The sequence below is a fragment of the Malurus melanocephalus genome, unplaced genomic scaffold (genome assembly GCF_030028575.1).
Source record: "Malurus melanocephalus ecotype Western Australia unplaced genomic scaffold, MMel_1.1 scaffold_99, whole genome shotgun sequence".
Classification (NCBI taxonomy): domain Eukaryota; kingdom Metazoa; phylum Chordata; class Aves; order Passeriformes; family Maluridae; genus Malurus; species Malurus melanocephalus.
The window spans coordinates 602934-625150 of NW_026623331.1; the positions used below are offsets into that span (position 1 = coordinate 602934).

The 22217-nt window shown below is 42.2% G+C and overlaps 1 protein-coding gene across 1 annotated transcript; it reads right to left on the minus strand.

Moving 5' to 3' along the window:
- Window positions 1-2880: 2880 nt before the first annotated feature.
- On the minus strand, window positions 2881-20934 carry APCDD1 (APC down-regulated 1). Its single transcript, XM_057368926.1, is given in 5 exon segments — window positions 2881-6647; window positions 8667-8988; window positions 18535-19066; window positions 20656-20852; window positions 20854-20934. Coding segments are annotated over 5 exon segments (1566 nt in total). The 5' UTR covers window positions 20920-20934; the 3' UTR covers window positions 2881-6198.
- Between the last annotated feature and the right edge of the window lie 1283 nt (window positions 20935-22217).

Genomic DNA, 22217 nt, shown 5'->3' on the forward strand with positions numbered 1-22217 from the left:
CTCCCGGACAGCCCGTGCCGTGCTCTCCATGCCCCGCTCCCGCCTCCCGGACAGCCCGTGCCGTGCTCTCCATGCCCGCTCCCGCCTCCCGATCAGCCCGTGCCGTGCTCTCCATGTCCCGCTCCCGGACAGCCCGTGCCGTGCTCTCCATGCCCCGCTCCCGCTCCTCTTTGCGGCAGTGTCTGGGGGCTTGGATCTCTCTTGTTTGGAGTGTTGAAACTACTGTTTGTAGTGTTTGCTGGAAGGTGTGGTTGTTTCCAGCAATATATTTGAGAATCCTAGAATGCCTTGGGTTGGAAGGGACCTTAAAGATCATCTCCTTCCAGGYTGCTCAGAGCCCCATTCAACCTGGCCTTGAACACTTCCAGGGATGGGGCATGCACAGCTTCTCTGGGCTACCTCTTCCAGGGCTTCACCACCCTCACAAAAAAGAATTGCTTCCTCATAGCCAATCTAAATCGACCCTCCTTCATTTTAAAGCCATTGCTCCTTGTCCTGTTGCAGCAGGCCTTGTTTAAAAGTTTGTCCCCATCTTTCTTACAGGCCTCTTTTCGGAATTGAAAGGCAGTAATAAAGTGTCCCTGGAGTCTCCCCTGAGGTGAACAGTGCCAAATCTCTCAACATTTCCTCACAGGAGAAGTGCTCCATCCCTTTGATCATATTCATGGCTCCCCCCTATAACCAGTCTAGCAAGACCATGCCTTGCTGAGGACTCCAGAGCTGGATGCAGCACACCAGAAGCAGGTGGGATCTCATACAGGGCACTTAACAAAGTTGATGCCCATACATAATTTTGATTATTTTTGTGGGTCTTTGGTTGGCGCTAAGGGTGAAGGGTTCCAATAGCTGGGCATTTATTTGAAGAAATTAAAAATGCGCCTGTCCAGCAAACATCTGTCCTGTGGATGAAAATACATGGACTGATCCTGTTTTTTTTTTTTTTTTTACTGTGTGTTAATCTAGAGGATCTAATGCCCAACATGCCCTGCCTTATTAATTTATTTAATCGAAGACAGCACTGCCCTGTGCAGCTTGATTTCTCATTTGCCAACAGACTTTCTTGGAAAAAGCAGCAGAYAAGGAGCACTGTGGTTCCCATGGGAATGGACATCTGCCTGCTTTGAGGTGGAGATCATGGGCAGTTCCCATTATCAGATGACAGACAGGAATTATTGTTGTCCTCAGGGCTTGGTAGTGCCTTAGGGTAGAATCCATCCCATGGACTGGTCCTATACCCCGGAACAGATGGGCAGAAGAAGATGGATGGGCAGAGGGTGCTCAGACCAACAGSATTTCTGTCTTGGCTATTAAGGTTACCCTTTGATTCCTCAAAGCTGTGTTTGTCTCTGCCTGATTCAAAAGTGGAGTTCCTTATTATTACTTATTGCTGGTAGCAAATGACAATGAAAAAAATCCAAAGTGATTGCACTAGAGATGACTAAAAGGACAAAAATACTTACAGAAAGAGGAAAGATTATCGAAAATTAATGAAACTGAATGAACCAGAATAAGTGGTGCTGGTTTTTATTACCTGTCCTTTCCTGTTGTGTCAGGACTGAGTAAATTACTGTAGAATCTTCCAGTATTTTGCAATAAATTGCCTGGACTCATCCATATTCATCACTTTGTGAGGAAGGGAGGCCACTTCACAGGCTGTAGATATTGCAGCTGGAATACCTTGTAATTTAGGGTTTATTTCCTGGAAACAGAACTCCTCTTTCAGGGATCTCCTGAGTCACTTAGGAAAACTCAGGAACCGGTAAACTCCAAAGCTTTTGATGGTGATGGTGGAAGGTTCAATGACTGCATTTCAACTCTCTCTGTGCATGAGGCAGGAGAGCAGTGAGCAAAGACACTTTTGTTATCCTGTACTTTGCCTTCCATTCAGTTTGTTTCAGGTTTTTCTTTCTTTTTAAGAAGTGTCCTTTCCAATCCCTCTCTGCTCCTTCCCCCAGGCTGTAGCCCTTAAAGCAATTGGATGCAATAGCAGAGCAGCAATACTGGTTTGTTTGTTTACATCTCACTTATGAAAAATATTGGTTTCTGTTGAACCATACCCTTTGTTCTGATACAGCTGCTCTGACCACACTCTTCTTGCAAGCCAACACCATCATTACTCATTGGGCACCTGCAGCCATGATTTTATTCAGAAAACGTGAAGATGTGCTGTGAAAACCAAGTACCACAGCTCTATTTATCAGTGCTGTTTCTAGTAACAGATATGTTCTGAAACAAAAGATGTTTTCTTGTGTATGTAGTAAAAAAAGAGCTTTTCCGTGCACAAGTTACTCAAGTCATGTTTTTGGCTGTTTCTTTCCAAGACACCTATCATTTTTTTTACATGTAGAGAGTCAACAGAACARGAAACTAACATGTAGAGGAGACAAAGAAATCCTTAATTTTTCAGTTAGGCTTTTTTTTTATTTCAAACAATAGTTTAACAAGTGCTTAAACTTCCCCAGCAGTTTAATCTGGACAATAGTTGAGAAGAAAAATATCTTCTATAACTTTACAAAAATAAAAAGATCTTTTTCTTTTTTTTTTAAATCCTGCACTTTAGGCAAACACGCTCCGACTCAAGCAAGACTGACCTTATATACTAAAATACAGACTTCTGTTCATAGAAATGACATTCTACCCCAGGGCAGCAGGCACAATATGTAAATAGTATAGAAACAGAGCAAGAACACTTGTTTTGACTTTTCTGATCCCTTTTGTCCTACTTCTTGAATAGAGCCTGTTAAAACAATTTGCCTATGAATTTCTTTAGGTTGCCATTTCTTCTGTCAGGTGGATYCTTGAGTAGGATATTACTGAGGGAAAAGCTTTCACCTGTCTTGACAATGTTGGGCAGCTACTGAAGATACCAACATTAATGGATTCTTTTTTTTAAAGCTTCTGCATTTCACCAAGGGACAAATCACACAGTTTGTAGGTCTTCCACTGCTAAACCACTTGCACCTTAACTTCTTTAGCAGCCAGGGCTGCCAGCACATGAGGTCAGGTTGGAGAAATAAAATGAATGGAATATGTTGTGTCACATATGTATGCAGTGCTGTGCAGCAGTTAATCTAGAGTGTGATTAAACCAAAAGAGGGGATAAGCTTAGCTCCTTGTTCTGTGCCTGCAAGCAAGGAGAAGCCTTGCAGAATATACGGACTAGCACATAAACTATGCACTCTAAAGACTTATGTATTTGCCCAACTTGATTTGTGTTGGCTAAAAGAAAAATGAAAAAAATTATAGGCACATGGAGGGAAACTGGTGCAGCATATGCTAAGAATCCAGATCATAAARTTATGTTTCTGGTCAACACTACAAATAAACTACAGAAGTCACCAATCAGATTTCATGTAAAGCACTGTGGAGACCTTTTTAAAATAKTTCCTTTTCAAGTGTCTTTAAATGACAGGGGGAAAAAGAGCATTTATTGTACCATTTGTACAGTGAGTCATATTTTCATGTAGTCTAATCATAAGCTTTGGAAAACCTAGACCTTTGCAAATCTGTGATTCAAAACAGCTGAAATATGAATATGCTTTTAGAGGTTATAACTAGACAGATCTTTCTTTTGAAATGGTTGTAACATTTTTGACATTAGGCAAGTTACAGAGGAGCCACAAAGCATTAACAAACTGTAGATGATTGTCCTGATGAATACAGAAATCATGCTGTGGAGCAGTTCCTTCAGTCTTTGCTTCCATCCTGCATCACAAGCATGTGCAATTTCAGCTGGAATTGAGCTGTGTGTGGCACTTGCACAGGCAAGGGACATKGTCTGACATCTTCTAACTGGATATYTTTTCAGAGATGGAACCACCTAACGTGGCAATGGTCAATGGCGGTAAAAGCAGCTTGTCTTGTGTGATCTAAGGCATGCCACACAATATCCACCCTCTTCAATAAAAACTAGTGTGAATTCACTCATGCTGCTATATCTCAAACAGCAGTCAGAAATGAAGCAGGTATTTAATTTAAGGAATTTGACTGTAACAGCTSTGTAACCCAGTTAGAGATATGCTGGTGTCAATCTGATGACTACAAAACTCAGTCTAGAGAAAACCAAACTCCACGTTGGTTCCTAACTTTGTCAGGGGCATCCTGTCTCCTTCTTGACCCTCTAGTTAAAACCGTGCTCCTGATGCCCCTCACCAGCAACTGGCTCTTCAAGTAGGTTTSGTTACACAGAGCAGGAAACCATCAAGAAAGGCTGATCAGAAYAGCTGTTGTTGTTCATAGAGCTCAATTCACCACGGTGTGCTGGTTTTCAGTTCCTTCCAAYAGGCTGAAGGAGGATGTGACACTAGATGGATGGATAAACACTTTCTCTGGTGACTACTGAGCTCCATTCCTGACTCTGACTTAGTTTTCTTTGACTTTTCATTTGTCTGAGGGAAAAATATGAAAGATTTGGTYTGACTCAGCAGTCAGTCTACATACCGCTCCTTCCCTCTGTCTTYCTGCTGTCTCAAAACTAGGTGAACTGATTCTGTTCCAACTCTGAGGAAACTCACATCCATGGTTTCAGAGAATGCTTTTTCTACAGTAGACAGTATGAAGACTCACTAAGTAAAGTTGAAAGACCTCCATTCAAAGCTTTTCCTAGGATACTGAAAATAACACATTAAAGGCTCTTTTTCTGACATAGTACCAGACTGGGCAGCTAGCAGCTGCTGATACTGTGACGAAATGCTACGACCTTACTCCTTGTGTTCCTTACAAATATTTCTGCTCCTCCTGTGAGCAAAAGCATGTGTATATCAGTACAAACCACAGCCCAAATGCTGCAAGGTTAAGCTATGCCCTCAGTTCACTCCCCATTAAAGGCAGGGAGCTGGGCTCATCTATGAACTTCTAACTCCTTGCTGGCCTTAAACATCTCCCCTACRGCTTCCAGAGTCTGCTCTGATTTGCATCAGTGCACAAAAGGATGTATTCACCACTGAGAGAAACCTCAGAGTTTCCAGGGCAGGCTTTTGTTGACAAATGMACTCTGAGGGCTGTGTCTATCCACCTTCCCAGCAGTGTCTCCCCAAACCAATGCTGATTTAAGCTCTATGAAACCATGTGTTGGACAGTTCAGCAAGGAGAAAAGGGAGGACGTGGTTGCATTTGGGCATCTCTTGCTCTTTGCTCTGTATGACTGGGCCRGTGTCCCTCCATCTGTGGGTCTGTTTCCAGCTGCTTTCTTGCTCTACCAGGGACCACGGTGTGCTTGCTGCTTTAACCCTTTCCCCTGTTCTTACATGAGGTCACATGACAAAAAAGATGCTGCTAAATAGGGCTGCAGAACACATCAGATCCCACTTGTTTTACTCTGCCCGTTCAGCACAAGTACTGCACGTGGAGTATGTAAGGCCTCAGGAGTATGAAAAGAGAGGTTGTTCCTGCAGCCTCATATTGGCAGCTTACCTGCACTCTGTGCATCCCACAGGAAAACTGCTGCTGGCTGGCTCTGAGTGGGCTTGGTTTTAACTACTTGCTAGATACAAAGGGAGGCCTCAAAGCAAATACATAGCTAAGTTAATTGAATGAGAAAATATTAAACCACTGGTTATTTTTACAATTAGTGATCGTAAAAATAGCTTAAATTACTTGGAGTATTTTTTTTAATTAGGGGTATCAACCATTTAGCACTTTTTGAACAGAGGGCTGTTGATTTGCTGATTCTTTCTGTATTATGAGCTGTGAGAYAATGGCAAGATAAATCTCTGCAGGTTTCCTCCTTATATACATATCTACATCAGAGCTGTGAAGGCACAGGGGGAAGCTGCTATCACAGTACTGGCACAACACTGAGCCCTYCCCCAGAGATAAATTCTGATGAGTAACTGGGCATTGGGGATAAGAGTACCACAACAGTTAAGATGGCAGACATGACTGAAGCAGGATCATAAAGTTCATCCCAGCAGTTAAACACAACCCTCCCTCCCCCCAGAAGTCTGCAGTCCTAAAGTGCAATTACTTTTGTGCAGTCGTGTCAGGCCAGGGATCAGACTGGATGAAGTTCAAAGCACAAACATCAAACGAGTGCCGTTCGGGATTCGAGGAGGAAGAGGGAAGTAAGGAAAAGAACAACAGTTCTCTGGCATTCAAGTGCATCACGAAAATAAATGTCCCTTTCTCTCTGAAGAAAAACAACCCCCAGTCTGGTGGAATCCTGGCTTTGTAGTCATGAAAAATAAGTTTTCCTCGCTTCTAGCTGAGAATGTCCCAATATGACACAGTACAAATAAACAACAAAGCAAGGGCTGAGGCGCTGGGATATTTTTCCGGAGCCCTGCTGCTATACAGCCTGATTTTATTCTCCTCTGGTGACTCTTCAGACCTGGGTACTGATGAGGCACACTGAATTAAAGGCATCTGGTAGGAAGTGGCTCTTTTCTCGGGTCGGTCGGGGCTGGAGCCGTCGCTCGGTCTCTGGCCATTGTACAGCAGGTACCTGCCCAGGGCATCCTGCTCCATCTTGAAGATTTCGTACTCGGTGTGAGGTAGGCGGATGCCGAGCGCGATGCAGCCGTTGGTGTGYGTGACATCCTGCTGAACCCCAACCTGCCAGGATCCCTGGGCACCACACTCATTCCCGTTGAAGACATTGAGCAGCGAGGCTGTGGATATATCCATGGGAGTGACCTTCATGTGATTCACTGTGGGAGAGGAAGAGAAAAGCTATTGGCAGAGGAACAAAAACAAAAGCAGAGCCAACATGCATATTGGAGCATACCTGTTAAATCAAAACTGTCTCACTTTGTTCCTTCTTAAAATAATTTTTCGTATTACAGGTGTGTCCAACAAATCTATGAGCATCATTTKATGTCTTAAACTTAGTGCAAAAATTGCTTTTTGCACAGAACAACCCCCTCTCCAAATCAGTTGAAGAAAACCTGATGGCCACATATCTCAGCTAGAGATTAAGCAGAGCTTTTCATAAATTCCGGACACTCCTTTATAGATAAAGCTTGGTTGGTTACACAAGGAGATAGGGAAGAGGAAACAATAAAACTTTACTCATGTTTTATTACCAGCTGTATTAATCCATAAGTGGGGCATTTCTCACATATTTTTCATCATTTCTTAACGTTTGCTACCCTGTAAACCTAATAAAAGAACTAGTTCCAATTGGGAAATACGGAAAACACCACAGTTGCACTATCATCTATATTGCCTGTCTTTTTTTGCATTAATTATAAAATATAGCTGACTTACAGAGAGATGTTTTTTCTCATCTCTAAACATTGGCTGTAGCTTGCAGTATCAAATATAGAACTGCTGCAGCTTCTTCTTTTCTAACCTGTATTTCAAAGGAGTTTAAGGCACATAAAGTTTCATTTTCCAGCCAAGTTCAAAAGTTGGGAAAAGCCAAAATGAATGAACCTGGAGAAGCTGAATAGAGATTCTTCCTGCTGTGTGTTAGACACTGTKTATCAAGAAAAGGGGATCTGAATGTATTGGTGCTGACCAAAACAGACTTAAGTAACCAGCCCTCWTGCCTCCCAACATACAAAAACCCCAAATTCTCTTGCAGATCATTTTATAATGCTGGGAGTTTTTCTGAACTTTTATAAACAACCATTTGACTCAACTGCTCTACAGTTCACATTATTGACTCTAGCTGGTGTGAAAGGTAATTTACAGAAATTGAACCTGAAAGTTTTACCTAAACCAAATTAGTGACCTTGATCTRTCAGGTAAATTGGCATAGCATAAACCAGAAATGCAGTCAAAGACTGGATTTCACTCCAGGAACTGAGCTGGGACATGCTGCATATGCAGCTCTAAAGAGACAAAGTTCTGACAGACAAGGGTATCTCCCACCTCCTATAAAAATCTCAAATTAGAAAATTATTTCTTCTAGTTAGATGTTTTTCTAAATTACAGCCAGGCAAGAAGCTTTGCACTTCTCACATGGTAACAGAAATAAGGAGGAGAAGAGCCTACAGAGGGCTTGAGGCTACYAGAGACTCCGCTGGGGCTGGTGCCCTGGTGGGATATCATGTTCTGGAGATGTTTGCTTGTGTGAGCAGTTCAAGCCTCTGGGCTCTTTTTAAGCCGGGTGCCATGGGGCTGTTTGCACAGGAAGGCTTCTCAACCACAGGGACCTGGGTGGCGTCACCACTGAGAGCTGCTTTCCAAAGTACCCGATGCGTTTGGGTGGGATACATTTTGTCTTTGCTCTGATGGCTTTAATCAGAGCTGTCTTTAGGGACACCCTTATTTGCTGGAGGGCCCCTTGGGAGCACATGAAAAGATGCATGCTGCTGCATCTGTCTTCCACAGAAAATTATTTATAYTGCTTCAGATCTGAAACGCCTTCTGAAGATGCTTTTTTCTCTCTAATGAAGGAGCCCTAGGACACAGATCTAAACCCTTTTCTTAGATGCTTGAAGTTTGGCCACTGGACTCCAAAATCATTTAGTGATGTGAAATCTAATTTTCTTGTGTGTACTTAAAAGATCTCTGCCTCAAATGAGTATTGCTTCAGTGGTATGAAATGCCATGCAGCTGTATAGTTTGGCTGGGCATTCACATAATGCCTCTGCAAACTTCCCAAGAAATGCTGAACTCCTGAAAATCACAGAATGAAATCATCAGCAACCAAGTCGTTATGAGCAAACTCTGCTCTGGTCCATAAATACCTCCTCCCACAGTGTATCAAGCCACTCTACCTTTGAACACAAACTCCGTGCCACCCATGACTTTGGAAGAGTGGACTCCCCGGCTGTAGCGTCCCTTGGCATAGATGGTGAAGGTGGGGTGTTTGCAGATGGGGTCGGAGTAGTGGTAGTAGTGCCCCTCCCAGGTGTTGTTGTTGTCGTGGAAGATGAAGTGCCGAGTCAGGAAGAGCACCTCCGGSCGCACCTCGCAGCGCTGGCTCACCCACTCTCCGTGCAGCCCGATGGTCAGGTCAGCCTTGGGGGGCAGGATGGGYGGGTGGTGCTCGTCCGAGCGGTAGATGATTCTGCACGCGATACACGTGCGGTCGTGGTTCTGAAACAGAGCAGAGASAAACTCTCGGTTAACCAAGGTGAAGGTGGTTATTCAGGCATTACCTGGGGTACACGGCAATGCATCAGGCCAGCCACTTCATGCTGAAGTGACACCAGCTCCACAATTTAAGTCAGCCATTGTCATTTCTTATCTTGTTAGTGGTACTATTTGATTTTGTATGTGTATAACTGCACAGCAGGAGAGCACCTAAGAGAYTAATTCCCTTGTCTGCATTTATCTGAAATAAACATTTTAGTTCAGGATCTAGAGATGGCTGACTTTATCCTTCAAATTATACAAGAAGCTGGCAGATGGTAATTTACTATGATAGGGATTTTGMAACACTTATATCAGAAATCAATACATTTTCTGAGCTCTTATTTATCTGTCTTTCTTTTAGTTGTTACCTTTAAGTATTGTAGATAAACATGAGTGTCATAAGGACTTTTTTTCTTTTTGGATGGCAGCTTGGGAGAACAGTAACCAGTGCTTTATAAACTCTTTCAGCTTTTCTGAGCCCTAATGCAAGTTTATAAAGTGTGTGTTATGGCCGGTTGCTGCTGGACATGGTGAAAGCTTTACGGCCCTCTCCAAGCAGGTCTGTGGTGCCTGCTGAGCTCCAGAGTGGCCACCACTGTGGGCCACACTTCAGCCTCAAGTWGCCAAGCACCAACTGTGAGCACCAGGGGTGTCTTAGGAGGGCTTAGGTGTGCAGGCTCCAAGCCTGTGGCAGGAATGGAGGGAGTATCAGACTGAGGCTCCCACCTCCTGAGCAACRCCTTTTATAGTTACTTTGCCCATAGCCCATTATTTTACACCCCAGGGACATAGAATATACATCCCAACRGCCTTTTCATTGATTTCACTATTGCTGAAAAGACTTTGGATGACTATATGGTCTGGGATGGTGCAAATATAAACCCTGATTAATATGAGTAAAAGAAATAAATTGTGGGTGTTGTATATTGATTCTCTGAAGCTATGTACAGTTGTTTTATTGGAGAAACTCAGGGTACTAATGAAGACTGTGAGAATGTCACCCCTAAAGTGAGCTAGGAGCTGGAAGCAGTGAGTGGAAAAATGCTGAATTCATAGCAGCTCGTACGGGCTTCAAAGCAAGAGCAGTGAATCTGAGCATTTTTGTTACGGAGGGCACTCAGAGRGACCTCAGAAAAGAGGTGTGTGTTGAGGTTTAGCTTTTGATTTGATGCACCTTAGGAAAATACTTCACAGCTTGAACATGGTGGATGTGAGTAATGCCTCAGTGTATTCCCCTCTCTCCTGGAAGGATCGAGGAGCATCCTTGAGAGATGAAGRTGCAAGGTATCTGTGCTGGTTGATCTGAACCAGTGCTGTTCAACAGCTCTGCGGAGGAAGGAGAGGCTTTTTGTGACCTCCTGAAGGTCCTTCCACCCCAAAACACATGGTCTTCTAGGGACCAYATGTCAGCATGCTCTTTAAGTGGATGTAGTGTTTTTGCTTAGTGGAGACTGTTACTTTTAGGATACATTTTTTTTCAGGTAAATTCTGCAAGCAGGTGCAAGGTCCATTAGTCACTTAGTGAAATACAAAGAACATGTAGTTGAGTAATTTAACTGCAACTGGTGAAATTAGCRCAGATTTATACACAAAAAGTATCTTTCAGTTGTAATAGAAATAATGCTTTTTCTTCYTGGAGATCAATATCCAAAAGATGCCTCCACTGCCTTGCACGGACACACACAAGGATCGAGGCCAAGGAGTTGCTCTGTGGAAGATGCCAGTGGCTTTTAACCACATACTTCTGCCATTAGTTGCACTGTTTCCTGACACATTAAGGGCATTTRTGACAGTACCTTTATGGCTGTGATTGCCCCACTCACATGAAGTGAAGCCACAAAGCAAGAAAATGACAGTGCTATACAACTAAACATAGCTTATATARGCTATTGAATTTGTCAATACTAGGAGAGTTTCTGCTACAGTTCCTTCTCTATTAAAGTGAATTTGAAAGCTTCTATCATCTCCCAGAGGAGACCCTGGCAGAGCAGTATATTGATTTGGTTTATATTCACATTTTCCTCCCAGGAGTCCATCCTCCAAAAACAGAGCCAAGGCAATTTAACCTGGGAACCCGTGATTTCTGTTGCCCTTGTTCAAAATCTGAAAAAAAAAAAAAAAACGAACACCAACTCAGCCTGTTGTCTTTTTTGGTCACCACTGGCTGCCATTACACTGTGAGCAGAGGTGACTCCTTTGGCAAACGCTGGGAAGGTCCTTGTTAACTGTTACTTGTCTGTAGTTCACCTGGCTCTTTGACCACTGTGGTCCTGAGCTGCTGTAACTCTGTGCAGCCCTTCTAATTCTGAAATCTTTGCACCAGCTATGAAGGTCTGGACAGCTGGAATGCTACAAAATGTCCATCCTGATGGCCTTCTAAACACTGATGGGGTGTCCAAATGACGGGGCTGAAGTAATGAGGAACTTCCTGTATTAAACCAGGAGTGGGGCAGGGAGAGGTTGGGGTGGTGAGGGAGGAAGCAGAAATATYCCTTTGCCAGCAGCAGACACTGGCTGGCTCAGGCCCCTCACATGGCTGGACTTGGAGTGCATTGCTTCCCTGAGCACTTGAATCTAAGCCCACATAAACCTTTTTTGCTGTGATACTATCTCTCACAATGTTATAAACTTAGTGGAAGAAYATGCCATGTATAAACTCCCTCAGTATGATTTTTGCCCAACTAATGGGCAAGGGAAAGAGCTAGTTCTGTTATGAGGCAATTTGACTTAATTATGGAGTAATTTATGTTTAACAATTGACTGTATATTTCGCTCTTGCTTTTTTAGGTCAGCTGCTCTTGGCTCTTAATTACACTATCTGAGGCTTTGCAAATCACTCCCTTTCCACATGTTTCAGGAAAATATTATTTTCTAAAAACAGGCATTCRAAGAAAATAGGGAACAGAGACAGAGGACATTTGAGTCCAAACATGATTAAGAACTCTAATAAAAAGCTCATTTGGGCATGAAATAAACTAAAAAGCAATAAAATGAGCAGAGGACAGGATGAACATCTGTTCTACGTTTTGATTATCTTAGGTGTGCAATGCAGTATTTTTAATAGTGGGGCCTTGCTAAAAGGACTGACCCCTGAAATGGATGGAAGATCCCTTCCCATGATGGGTGGCTCCATGCAGCTCTGCAATGCCAAAGCCACAGTGCCATCATTCCTTACCCTACCAGGTGTCACTTTAAGCCAATTTCTGAACTAATCCGTGAAGCTGTGTATGCCAAAACAAGCCTGAATCTCTGGCTGAAAACTCAGTTCTTGTAGTTGGAGAGAAAGCTTATGATCTGAAAATTTCCACGATCATTTTTTCTCATTCCTCTCTCCTGCTGTCTCAGCTGTAGCGGTAAAAGGGCCGGAGAGCTCTGGAAGCCAAGCAAGAAGGATTCTAACTAAAAAAGAAAAACAAAGATGAGGTTCCTTCATCTTTTTCCCAGTTGCTGTGGATAGTCAGAAAAACAAATCCTCCCAGTATAGTTCAATTTTCTCTTCAGCTCTGTGGAATTCTGTGGCTGCCGAGGACTAATTGCCTGACATTGACTATGCCACACAGCATGTGACTGTGTGCATTACAGATCTAACAGGTAGCTTGGGATCTTGTAGGGGCCAACAGGCACAAAAGCTGGGTAGGAAACCCTTGTCAAGGGAACGCACCTATTGCTGTGAGTGGAAGTTCTGAAGAAGAGGGGAGAGAAAAGCTACTCTCAGCCATGATCTCACACAACTCTTAAATATCACGCATTACAAGCAGTACTAGGTGGGATTTGAATGAGTCATGCCTGCTCAGGATGCTTTAAACCTCACCACCAGAGAAAACACAGTACCAGGTGTTAGTGTTAGTACCTAGTGCTCCCAGAATGAGTATAAATGGAAATTTTTAGGAGAACATCAATTGAAAGAAATGCTTCCAGCTCAGCAAAAAAAAGTTGGATGSCTTTGCTTCACATTGCCAGGGAGCCAAGTCCACAGGAAGGACACAATTAYGAATTGCTCAGGATAGTATCAGGCTCGCTCCTCCACCACTGCAGATAACTGCAGACCAAGACAACACTTTAAAAAACGACCACAGATTTTCTCCAGTACAAAAGTGATAATTTGCAGGCTTTGCATGACCTCATATGAAGCTGAGTTGACTAATGTGCATTAGGCTGGCTCTGGGGAGYTGACAAGCACGGCTGACACAGTCATAACTCAGCTTGCCAAATGGAATGAAGAATTACAAAGATTTAAAACTTTAATTAAAAATCTTGAAGTAAGTAAAATGCTGGAGAGAGTGGTAACTCCTTTGCAGTTGTCAGATGAGTATTTCTTTTGGTGGGGAACAGAGGTGCTGCAAGCAGGAAGGAGGGTGGAGATATGCTCAGATTTATCTGCAAATGTGTACCATATATTCTAAGATATTGAGGAATGGTTTTTATTAACTGCTCTCATGAAGAGGAAGATAGTGAAGGAATCTCAAGGCACTACCATTACACAACTGTCTGATCTATGATGTTGATTCTGTTGCACAATCCTGCATGAAACTGAAATAAATAAAACCAACATGAAATGTGAAAGTCTTCTGGTTGTTCTTTTCTGGTATAAATGACTTTAGCCTGGGCAAAAGACAAGAACAAAGAAAAAACCAGATGAATTCACAGATGACTCTGCTTGCATGTCATCTATCCCATTAAAAKGATACTAAATTATGGTGACATGAATATTTTGTGAAGTATTAACAAAAAATAATTCCTGGAAAACCCAAAGGGACAGCTTGAAGGTCYATTTTCAAGAACAAAGTATTCCCAAATAAAGCTGCCTTATGTATCTATTCTGTCTTTAAAAAGCATCCTATACAGACAGCCCTCTAAACCATGCAAGATTAGGGTCAGTGAGTCTTGCCTGCCCTTTYACAAAAAATGAAGGAACTGTGCTTAGATGCCAACTACAAGGAAGTGTCAGTAGTTTAGATACATATGCTGAGCTGACCTGAAGGCCCGTGGTTTATTTTGCTAGCTAAATAGTGAATTTTGGTCCCCAGTGATGCATTTGAATTGGCACAGGCTTTCACTGCAGCTGCAGTGCCAATAGTGCTAAGTGAAGACGTGGCACCTTCAAAAGGTGCAGGGCCACAGCTGACAGTGCTGCCGAGCATGGCAAAGCTGTTGGCTTTTTTTCATCTCTGCAGGGCACCACACACGCTGTTACTGTTCATAAAACTGGAATTAATGCATTTGAACATTCTTCTGAGTATTCCTACTTTGCCTCCCCTCACAATTTCCCTACCCAAGAGCCTTTTTCAAGTAATAATGGACAAAAGRCACCCTTCAAGTGTTGGCTTAATCTAGAAGTCTAGTGGCACTAGTCAGGCAAACAAAGGAGTTTTGTCTGCCAAAATTACACTCTTAGGTTGAGATAATGTTTTGCACATTTCTCTGAGGCACTTCACATGTTTAACATCTATTTATTAACTTATGATTGCATTTCCCTGGGAGCTTCAYAAGTACATAGCATTCCCCTAGAGATGAAGTCACTGTGTTTCAAAGAGATGAAGAATCAAATTTTTGAAAAGCACAGAAAACTTTGCACACTTTTTTCTTTCTCAGCTAAAGGAAAGCCCAAGCACCAGTCTTCATATGTTGAATCTGTATTAGCTGCAAATGCCAGGTGCTGTTGGAAGTCTGGCCCCAGAAGTGAATAAAGTTGTAATAGAGAATTGTTTCATTAGAGTCACTTTTTGAATGGAAAACATCTTACTGAAAGAGTTTGTCCAGCAAATGTCTGAGCATGACAGAGTGAAGGTTATCCTAGCACTTTTCAGGCTTCTTGTGATGTTCCAGACCATGTCTGCCTTACTCCTAAGTAATGATCTAACTAGAATGACCGGTCACCACAGTCCTGCTCTGATCTTTCCCGTTACTCTGTCTCATGATAAAATAGCACAAGGAGTTCTTTGTGTACAAAGCAACATTGCTGAGGCAATTACATATGAAATAAGTCTCCCAGTACTGCTCTTGTACACATTTTCTGTAGTTTGGAACAGACATTTCTGAACACATCTTCCRTCTTGCACAGAGAACAAATACAGCATTCAAGCCTTTCTTCATGCTACAAGTCCCTGTATACGTTTGTGATATTATGACCAATCAAGCAGCCTCCTTGSTGTTGTCCTAATTGGGAACATTTTGTGCAACATATGTGATGAAGGACAGGCACTTCTCCCATCCTGCTCTTCCTACCTGTGTGCTCTCTTGCACTGGCTAAAGAAGCTTCATGTACGATAGCTTCAATCWCTTGATAAACTTGAAATGTCAAAAGACATCAAAGATGTTCATCTCCATTTATCAGCCACTCCTAACTGGTATCTCTATCCAGGTTAGAAAACAGCCAAAATAAATCTATATAGTGACTTATTAATCATCTGCACTCAAGAACTTCCATGTATTTTACAGGAGGAATTTGTTTAAKTTATGCTCTTATCTAAGAGAATTCGTAAAACCTTAAGAGATGACATATTATATGTTTTGAAAAGCTCCCTGATTTTATATGAACACTTGAGATACGGTAATCTGTGAATTTATTCAGATTTGTAGCTCAGCATAAAGCTGTCTGGTTTTTGGACAGCCCTTTTGATTTACCATCCTGTGGTGAAATTGCTGCAGGAATTTGGATAAAGTCCAATTCTATTTGTTTAAAGTCCTGATCATGTGGCTTTGGCATTCCTAACATATCCAGCAATCATTTGCTTTTAATTACCATTCATTTCAACCACATAAGTAATGAATGTGGCTACCACATCCAACTTACAGGCTGTGTAAACTCTTGGGCTGGGTGGAACTTTCTTCTATATAGAGGCTTAACTATAAATTTAACTCAAAATGTGAATCCTCTTAGCTTATTTTAGGCAGGCCTTTATGAGTCTAAAATAWAAATAAATAAAAAGGAAATGAAAAAAGCCTTAAATGAAAGATTCCACACAATACACCTGATTCACTTCAGAAGCAATTTCCTGGCCTCCCCAASCTCTTGGTATGACTGTAGAAACCTTAGAAAAACAAGTTGATTTAATGTTTCTATTTATTCATGGTGTCCAGTTTCCAGAGGAGTCTGTGACTTGTAGTTTTAAACTCAATTTAGCATTTAAACTCATTTTCAGCTGGGTCCCAGTGGAGCAACAATTAGAAAAGGAAAAGAGTTCAAAAAGGAAGGGTTATAACCTTTCAACGGTATGTTTGCCTGGACTTAAAAAAAAAAAGTAAAAAAGCACTTCTGTTACTATTCTTCCTACACTTGGCGAACAGTAGGTCAGAGAGCCTGTTGAGAACCTGTTGGTATAGAGATGGCCATGGTTAGGTACAAACCAACAAACCARCATCCTGGAATCTTTCATGGCAGCTGAGGCCAAGGTTTATTTTTTAGGGGTATTGCTATTTATATCATGCTGAAAGCCTAGTATCAGCAGGCCAGCTTCTCTGGAGACAGGAGAAATCTCAAGTCAAATCTGAGCAAGATGAACCTATTAGAAAACATAAAATCCAGCTGCACTCTTGTACACTCAAAACTTGTGTTAAAACTACACCTCTTTTGCTGCTGAAGGCTCCAGCTGAGACTGGTGTCCCAGCAATCCAGACAATGTATATGTCTGCATCTTTGTGAATGCAAATGAGAATTTCAGAGCCCTCTCATTGTTTATTTGCCTAAACTGTCTCAAAACCCACATCTCTCTTATGCAAGATTTGATCCCTTAAATTTAAGCATTTTATTTTAGAGGCACTATATTTTAGAGGGAAAAAAGCATGCTACAGTAGCAGAACGAAGGCACAAAAATCATTACCTGTGTGTTCTAAAATTACAGTAGGCCTGGACAACAATCTTAATTTTATAAAGCTGGCTGAGGGTACATCTGACTGCTCTGACAGTAATGGAATTACTACAGGGTGAAAATGTAGGCGTTTACTATGTTATATATTAGCCCAGAATAAGACACCTAGATTAGACCAGAAAAGATACCCAGCTATAGTGATTTAAATCTGATTTAAATCCTACTTTGTCTCTCTTTCAAGTAGTTGGAAAAAGATCTACAATATTTTCTAGAACAGATACAAGATACCTGGTGTCTGATAATTTCTATCTACAGATACTTGCAAGGAAAAGATCTAGCAAAGAACCCTCACTCTCAAATACGTAAAGTGAAAGTTGATGTGGTTGTTTGAACCAATTAAAGAGCAAAATTTTGAAGAGCATTGTGCTGTGGTACATCTGCTGCTCCTGAAACTATTTTGGGAAGGTAAGTTTAAAAAGAAAACTCAAATTTGTCCTTGGTCACTTGAAGACAGCATAAGAATGACAGAACTTACAGCAGTTTTCATACAGAAAAACAGCTGACTGTGGATTAAAATGATCCCTAGGCCAGGTTATAAYGCACTTAAAGGCAGATCATAAAAAGACCTGAACTACTAAATTTTTTGTTCACAGGAGACAGATGAGACAGGGCAGATGGTTTTCACTGGAAGGGAAAGCCAAGGCTTTTTCATAAAAACTCTCCCTTTTCCTGTTGTAATTCCTGCTATCACTGATAAGCTGTAGCTGATTTTTGAACCATTTGTGACGAGATAATTAAAGATGGTGGTGACCCATTAGCTGGAAGTGATGCTGTGGCAGCGCCCAGCTGGAGCACACTGAGGGCAGCAGCACCTGGCAATGTGGTTCCAATTGCTGCCTGCCTTTGAAATGTCACCAGGAAAGATCTATAGACAGCCTTCCTGCTACACACCATCACCGTCTGCTCTTCCTGTTGAGTTTTATTTAGCTTGCCAGGGCTTGATCAGTTCCTGATGAAGCTGAGGGCACTTTGAGGCCCCTTTGAAAACTGAATTATCAAACAGAACTAGAGCCCCATTCAAAATTCACCTGGTTTTCATTTCATTAATGTGTGCGCCTATGTCTAGATCCATGATCTGCACAGTCCATCAATTTTTTCCCTTTATGATGCCCCTTCCATGTGTTTACCTTCCAATTTCCTCATCTCGTCCTCAGGTTATGGATCACCCAAATTCCATATGCTGATATTCATTTTTGATTTCCTCTCTCCCTGGCCCCCTGCAGCTACAGAAACATTTACTGATGCCTGTTCCTCTTCTGCTACCTCAGTTCTTTACGAAACCTTCTTCTCAGCTGCCAGMCTATAGCCATGGTCCCAGCCAAACACTCCCACTTCTGCTCACAAGTCTCTGATTCCATCCTCCCAGGGGCCCTTACTGCCTTTAGTTCACCAGATTACTTTTTTTGCATATTTGATACAGTGGCATTAACCACACCAAAGTTACTGTTCTCACCAAGTAATTTCTGTGAACTTCTGTTACTTTACTCAATAATCTCTAAGGCAACAGCTGACCCCCTGCATCAGAAGCACATCTGTATTTTAGGTCACACCAGTGCACTTAGAAGAACTGAGAGATTTGGTCTTGCTACCAGTACCTTAAAAAAGGTATRTACMMACACACACACACACATGCACGTACCTTGGCATTTTGAAGGGGAGGTTGGTAGCTGGAGGGCCGATAGTATCTCCTCTGAGTAGCATCRGTGTGAATGTCTCCGAGGAACAGCTCCTCCACAAGGTGGTCTAAATTGTGGTGCAGATACTGCTTCTCCACGCGGATCAGCTGGAGCTCGTGCATGGCAAAATTCAGAGCTTTGGTGCATTCACAGCCATTCTCTTCTCTCAGCAAATCGTAGCTCACATCCTGCTCCCAGGGACTATCTTCTGGGATAAATCCAGGACACGTCTGGTTCACCAACTCRCTTAACTTTTTGGCTACTGCTTCGTTGTGGCATATGATCTGTATGCTGCGGAGCTGATAGTCGGCCTCGGTGCCCCCCCGGATGATCCAGGACGCCTGTCGGAGCCGTATCTTGCCACGTATGACCAAGGTGTAGATGGGATTTGTGCAGCGATTGCCACCGTAATAGAACTGATAAGCCTTGAAGGTATTGTTGTGGTAGAACCTGTAAGATCTTGTGATGAACTCTGGGCCTGCTCTAACTTCGCAGCTGYGGGAAGAAAGAAAGAAAGTGTGGAAACAAAATTTTAGCATGTACACTGCAGGAAACAAGACCCACACAGGTCCTCAGAGACACCTGGGTGCTAATACTTCTCTGGCATGAATGGGAGTAAATAGGAGCTAGGCATCTGCAGCCTGCTGATTATCCAACAATTCCCTCTGCTGCATGGTGATCATAKCCAAAGGCTTTATCTTGTAGGCTTAAATACTTTGAATCATGTTTTGCTTTTGCCTTTTGTCTAGGGACCACCATGTGACTCAATTCTTCGTTGAAAAACGTAGCAGCTTATTAAACATCTATTGCTCTCTTTTGCAYGGTAGATTTAGCAGAATGACTGATAACATCAGAAAGTGAAATGCCATACATCCCAAATGTCCAGGGAACAGCACAAAGAACTGGCTTATAAGCTGCTCTAGAAGCTTCTCAGTGTAACTCCATGAACTCTGGTCTGCAGAGGATATGCAGGGTCATGTCCTCAGCTTTTCCACTCAAACATTCAAGAGGAGTGGCAGTTAATGCAAACTTCTGACCACTAATGCAAAACTTCTACTTGGCTTGAATTTGGACCATGCAATATTCAGATTTTGTGGGGTTTTTCCTCTTTTTTTCCCCTGAAAGTGTAAATGGCAGTTAAATTTCTACACTCCCTCTAGAAGTGCAAATTTCTACACTTCCAGGTGGTTCAAACTTGTTCCCCTTGTCACCTCTACACTGCTTAATATAAAGAGAATTGTAAAACTGGTAAGGTTGGAAAAGACCCCTAAGACCAYRGAGMCCAGCCWTTAACCCAGCACCACAATGCTCACCACTAAAATACATCCTAAGTGCCACATCCACATGCCTTTTGAACACTTCCAGAGATGTTAACTCCATCACTTCCCTGGCCAGTCTATTCCAATGCCTGACCACCCTTACAGTGAAAAAAAAAATCTACTAATATCTAATCTAAACCTCCCATASTGTAACTTGAGACCATTTCCTCTCATCCTGAAATACACTCCTTTCTGTTAAGAAAAAACAACAACCAATCTCCCCTACTAAAAGTCGCTTCCAATGAGCATGTGAACATTGCCTGCTGTGACACAGAAAGCAAAACAGCTCTCTGAAACACAAGTCATCAGGTATAAAGAGTAATAGAACGAAGAGTGAAACACAGCTTCTTAATTTCTTTTGCTAATAAAACCTGTGCTAGACACGTGCTCTGAGAACAAGGACCCATTCAATGGATCTAATGCATGGAGACAAATATAGTACAATATTATGTTTGAATGARCATCCATTTTGGCAGCTTGGTAGACTCCTTCCTATTGAGAGAGATTTAAAGATATTTCACAGCATGCTGTTCAAAATCCAGACAATAAATTGATTCATCAAGACAGCTTTATGGCATGCTATTTTAACATATGCAACACTGCTCCGTCTCCTTTTAAGCATAAACATATACAGAGCATCTGGAATTTAGAGCATCACCATATTAAAGAGAGTAATTCCCCTGCTGGGAATATTCATCCTTCCCTCTCTGCTTCTTTACCTTCTTTTCCTTCCCATCCCAAGAATCTTGTTTCATCTTTCCTTACCCAGTAGAGACCCAGTGGCCCTCAATATTGGGGGGCATCTGGACAGTGATCCGGGCTCCATTGTGAAGGTGTTTCAGCATATGATGGCACTGTGACTCCTTGAAAGCYCTCCAGGCACTCTTCTCCAAGGATCGAGGGTGGGACCTGCTGTCTGGGTGAAGAAGAGCAGAACCTTCTCCCAGCCCTGTGACAGAAAGGGTAAATTATATCATGAGACCCTGCTGAGTAGAGCTTCAATGTGATAAAGGATATTGTGACTGTCATGTGTTGAATGACACTTGTTCATATTGTTATGTGTCTGGGCAAATACCGTTTACATTTATTTTCTCACCTGAAAGGAAAAATAATTATGGGAAGCACTTCCTTTCTGTCACACCACTAAAAACCCACTACATAAATATACTTCATGAAACACACTGGGGAAAAGTGCTTGAACTGAAGTGTTGAGTTTCCACACCCAGGAGATGTGGCTCTGACACAGAATTTTATAGACAYCTCTGTAATCTCTGGTCAGGAGAATCAAAAACCTTTCAAACTTTCAGAAAGTCACACCCAGATCCGGACACAAACTTTGTGGTTTCAGCCCACCTCTAATTTGAATGCTTCTATAATAAACTTGCAAATAAAGACTACTCTTTTAAGTCAAGGGAAAACAGATATTAAAAGCAAAGCCTCTGCACACAGGAAGCCTCTGTGATGATTGAGGTGGTCAATTAAAGGCAGATTCTTCTATTTTTATTTTAAAGGGGAAAAGGAATTTCAAAACCCAACTTTATCTCCAGCACACAGTAATTTTGGTTTCTAGTAATGTATACATACAAAATCCACCAGCAGCTCTCTACACAATATTAAYTGAACAAAATGAATACATAGCTTCAAAAGCAATGTGCCTTTTTACTCTTTCGAGCACAGCCTGCTCTTAGCTATGTTGGAAAACATGGATCAAAAGAAAACCCCACATCTAGGGGTTAAAAGGTGACAAACATGAACCTTACATAACGTGTTGGGAACTGTGTTACATTGCCAGAAGGATTTTGAGCACCAGAGGGCTAGAAAGTGGATATGGGGTGAGGTGAAGAGGCTGTTTGAGTGCCTGGGAAGTCRGGGCAGCCATGTCAGGAAAGGGATGTCTCACTCCCAGGGACAGGGTCTGATGACCATCCCCATGTTTTCTGGTGCTTTCTCAGCTGACCTGGATAAGAAACTTGGCTTTTGGGGACCACCAGTGAGAGCCACCCAGCCCAGGATCCTATGCTTTATGCCCCAGATCTCATCTAACACTCGGGCACATGCTTCGGCAGTGTGCAGCATAGCTACAGCAATTACAAAAAAAAATAAATTACAAAAGTAGGTAGACACTGTCTTAAGTACTTCCCATTTCCTACTGCAAACAAAAAAAAAAGAAAAGAAAAAAAAGAACAAAGCAAAAAAAAGAAAGTCATGCCAGTGATTCATTATGTTGGCTAAGTCTTAGATCTTCTGGAAGAAACTTGGGTAACACCTGGGGAAATGGCATTGCCAAAATTATAAMTACATGTCAACCATTTAAAAATAGTAATTCC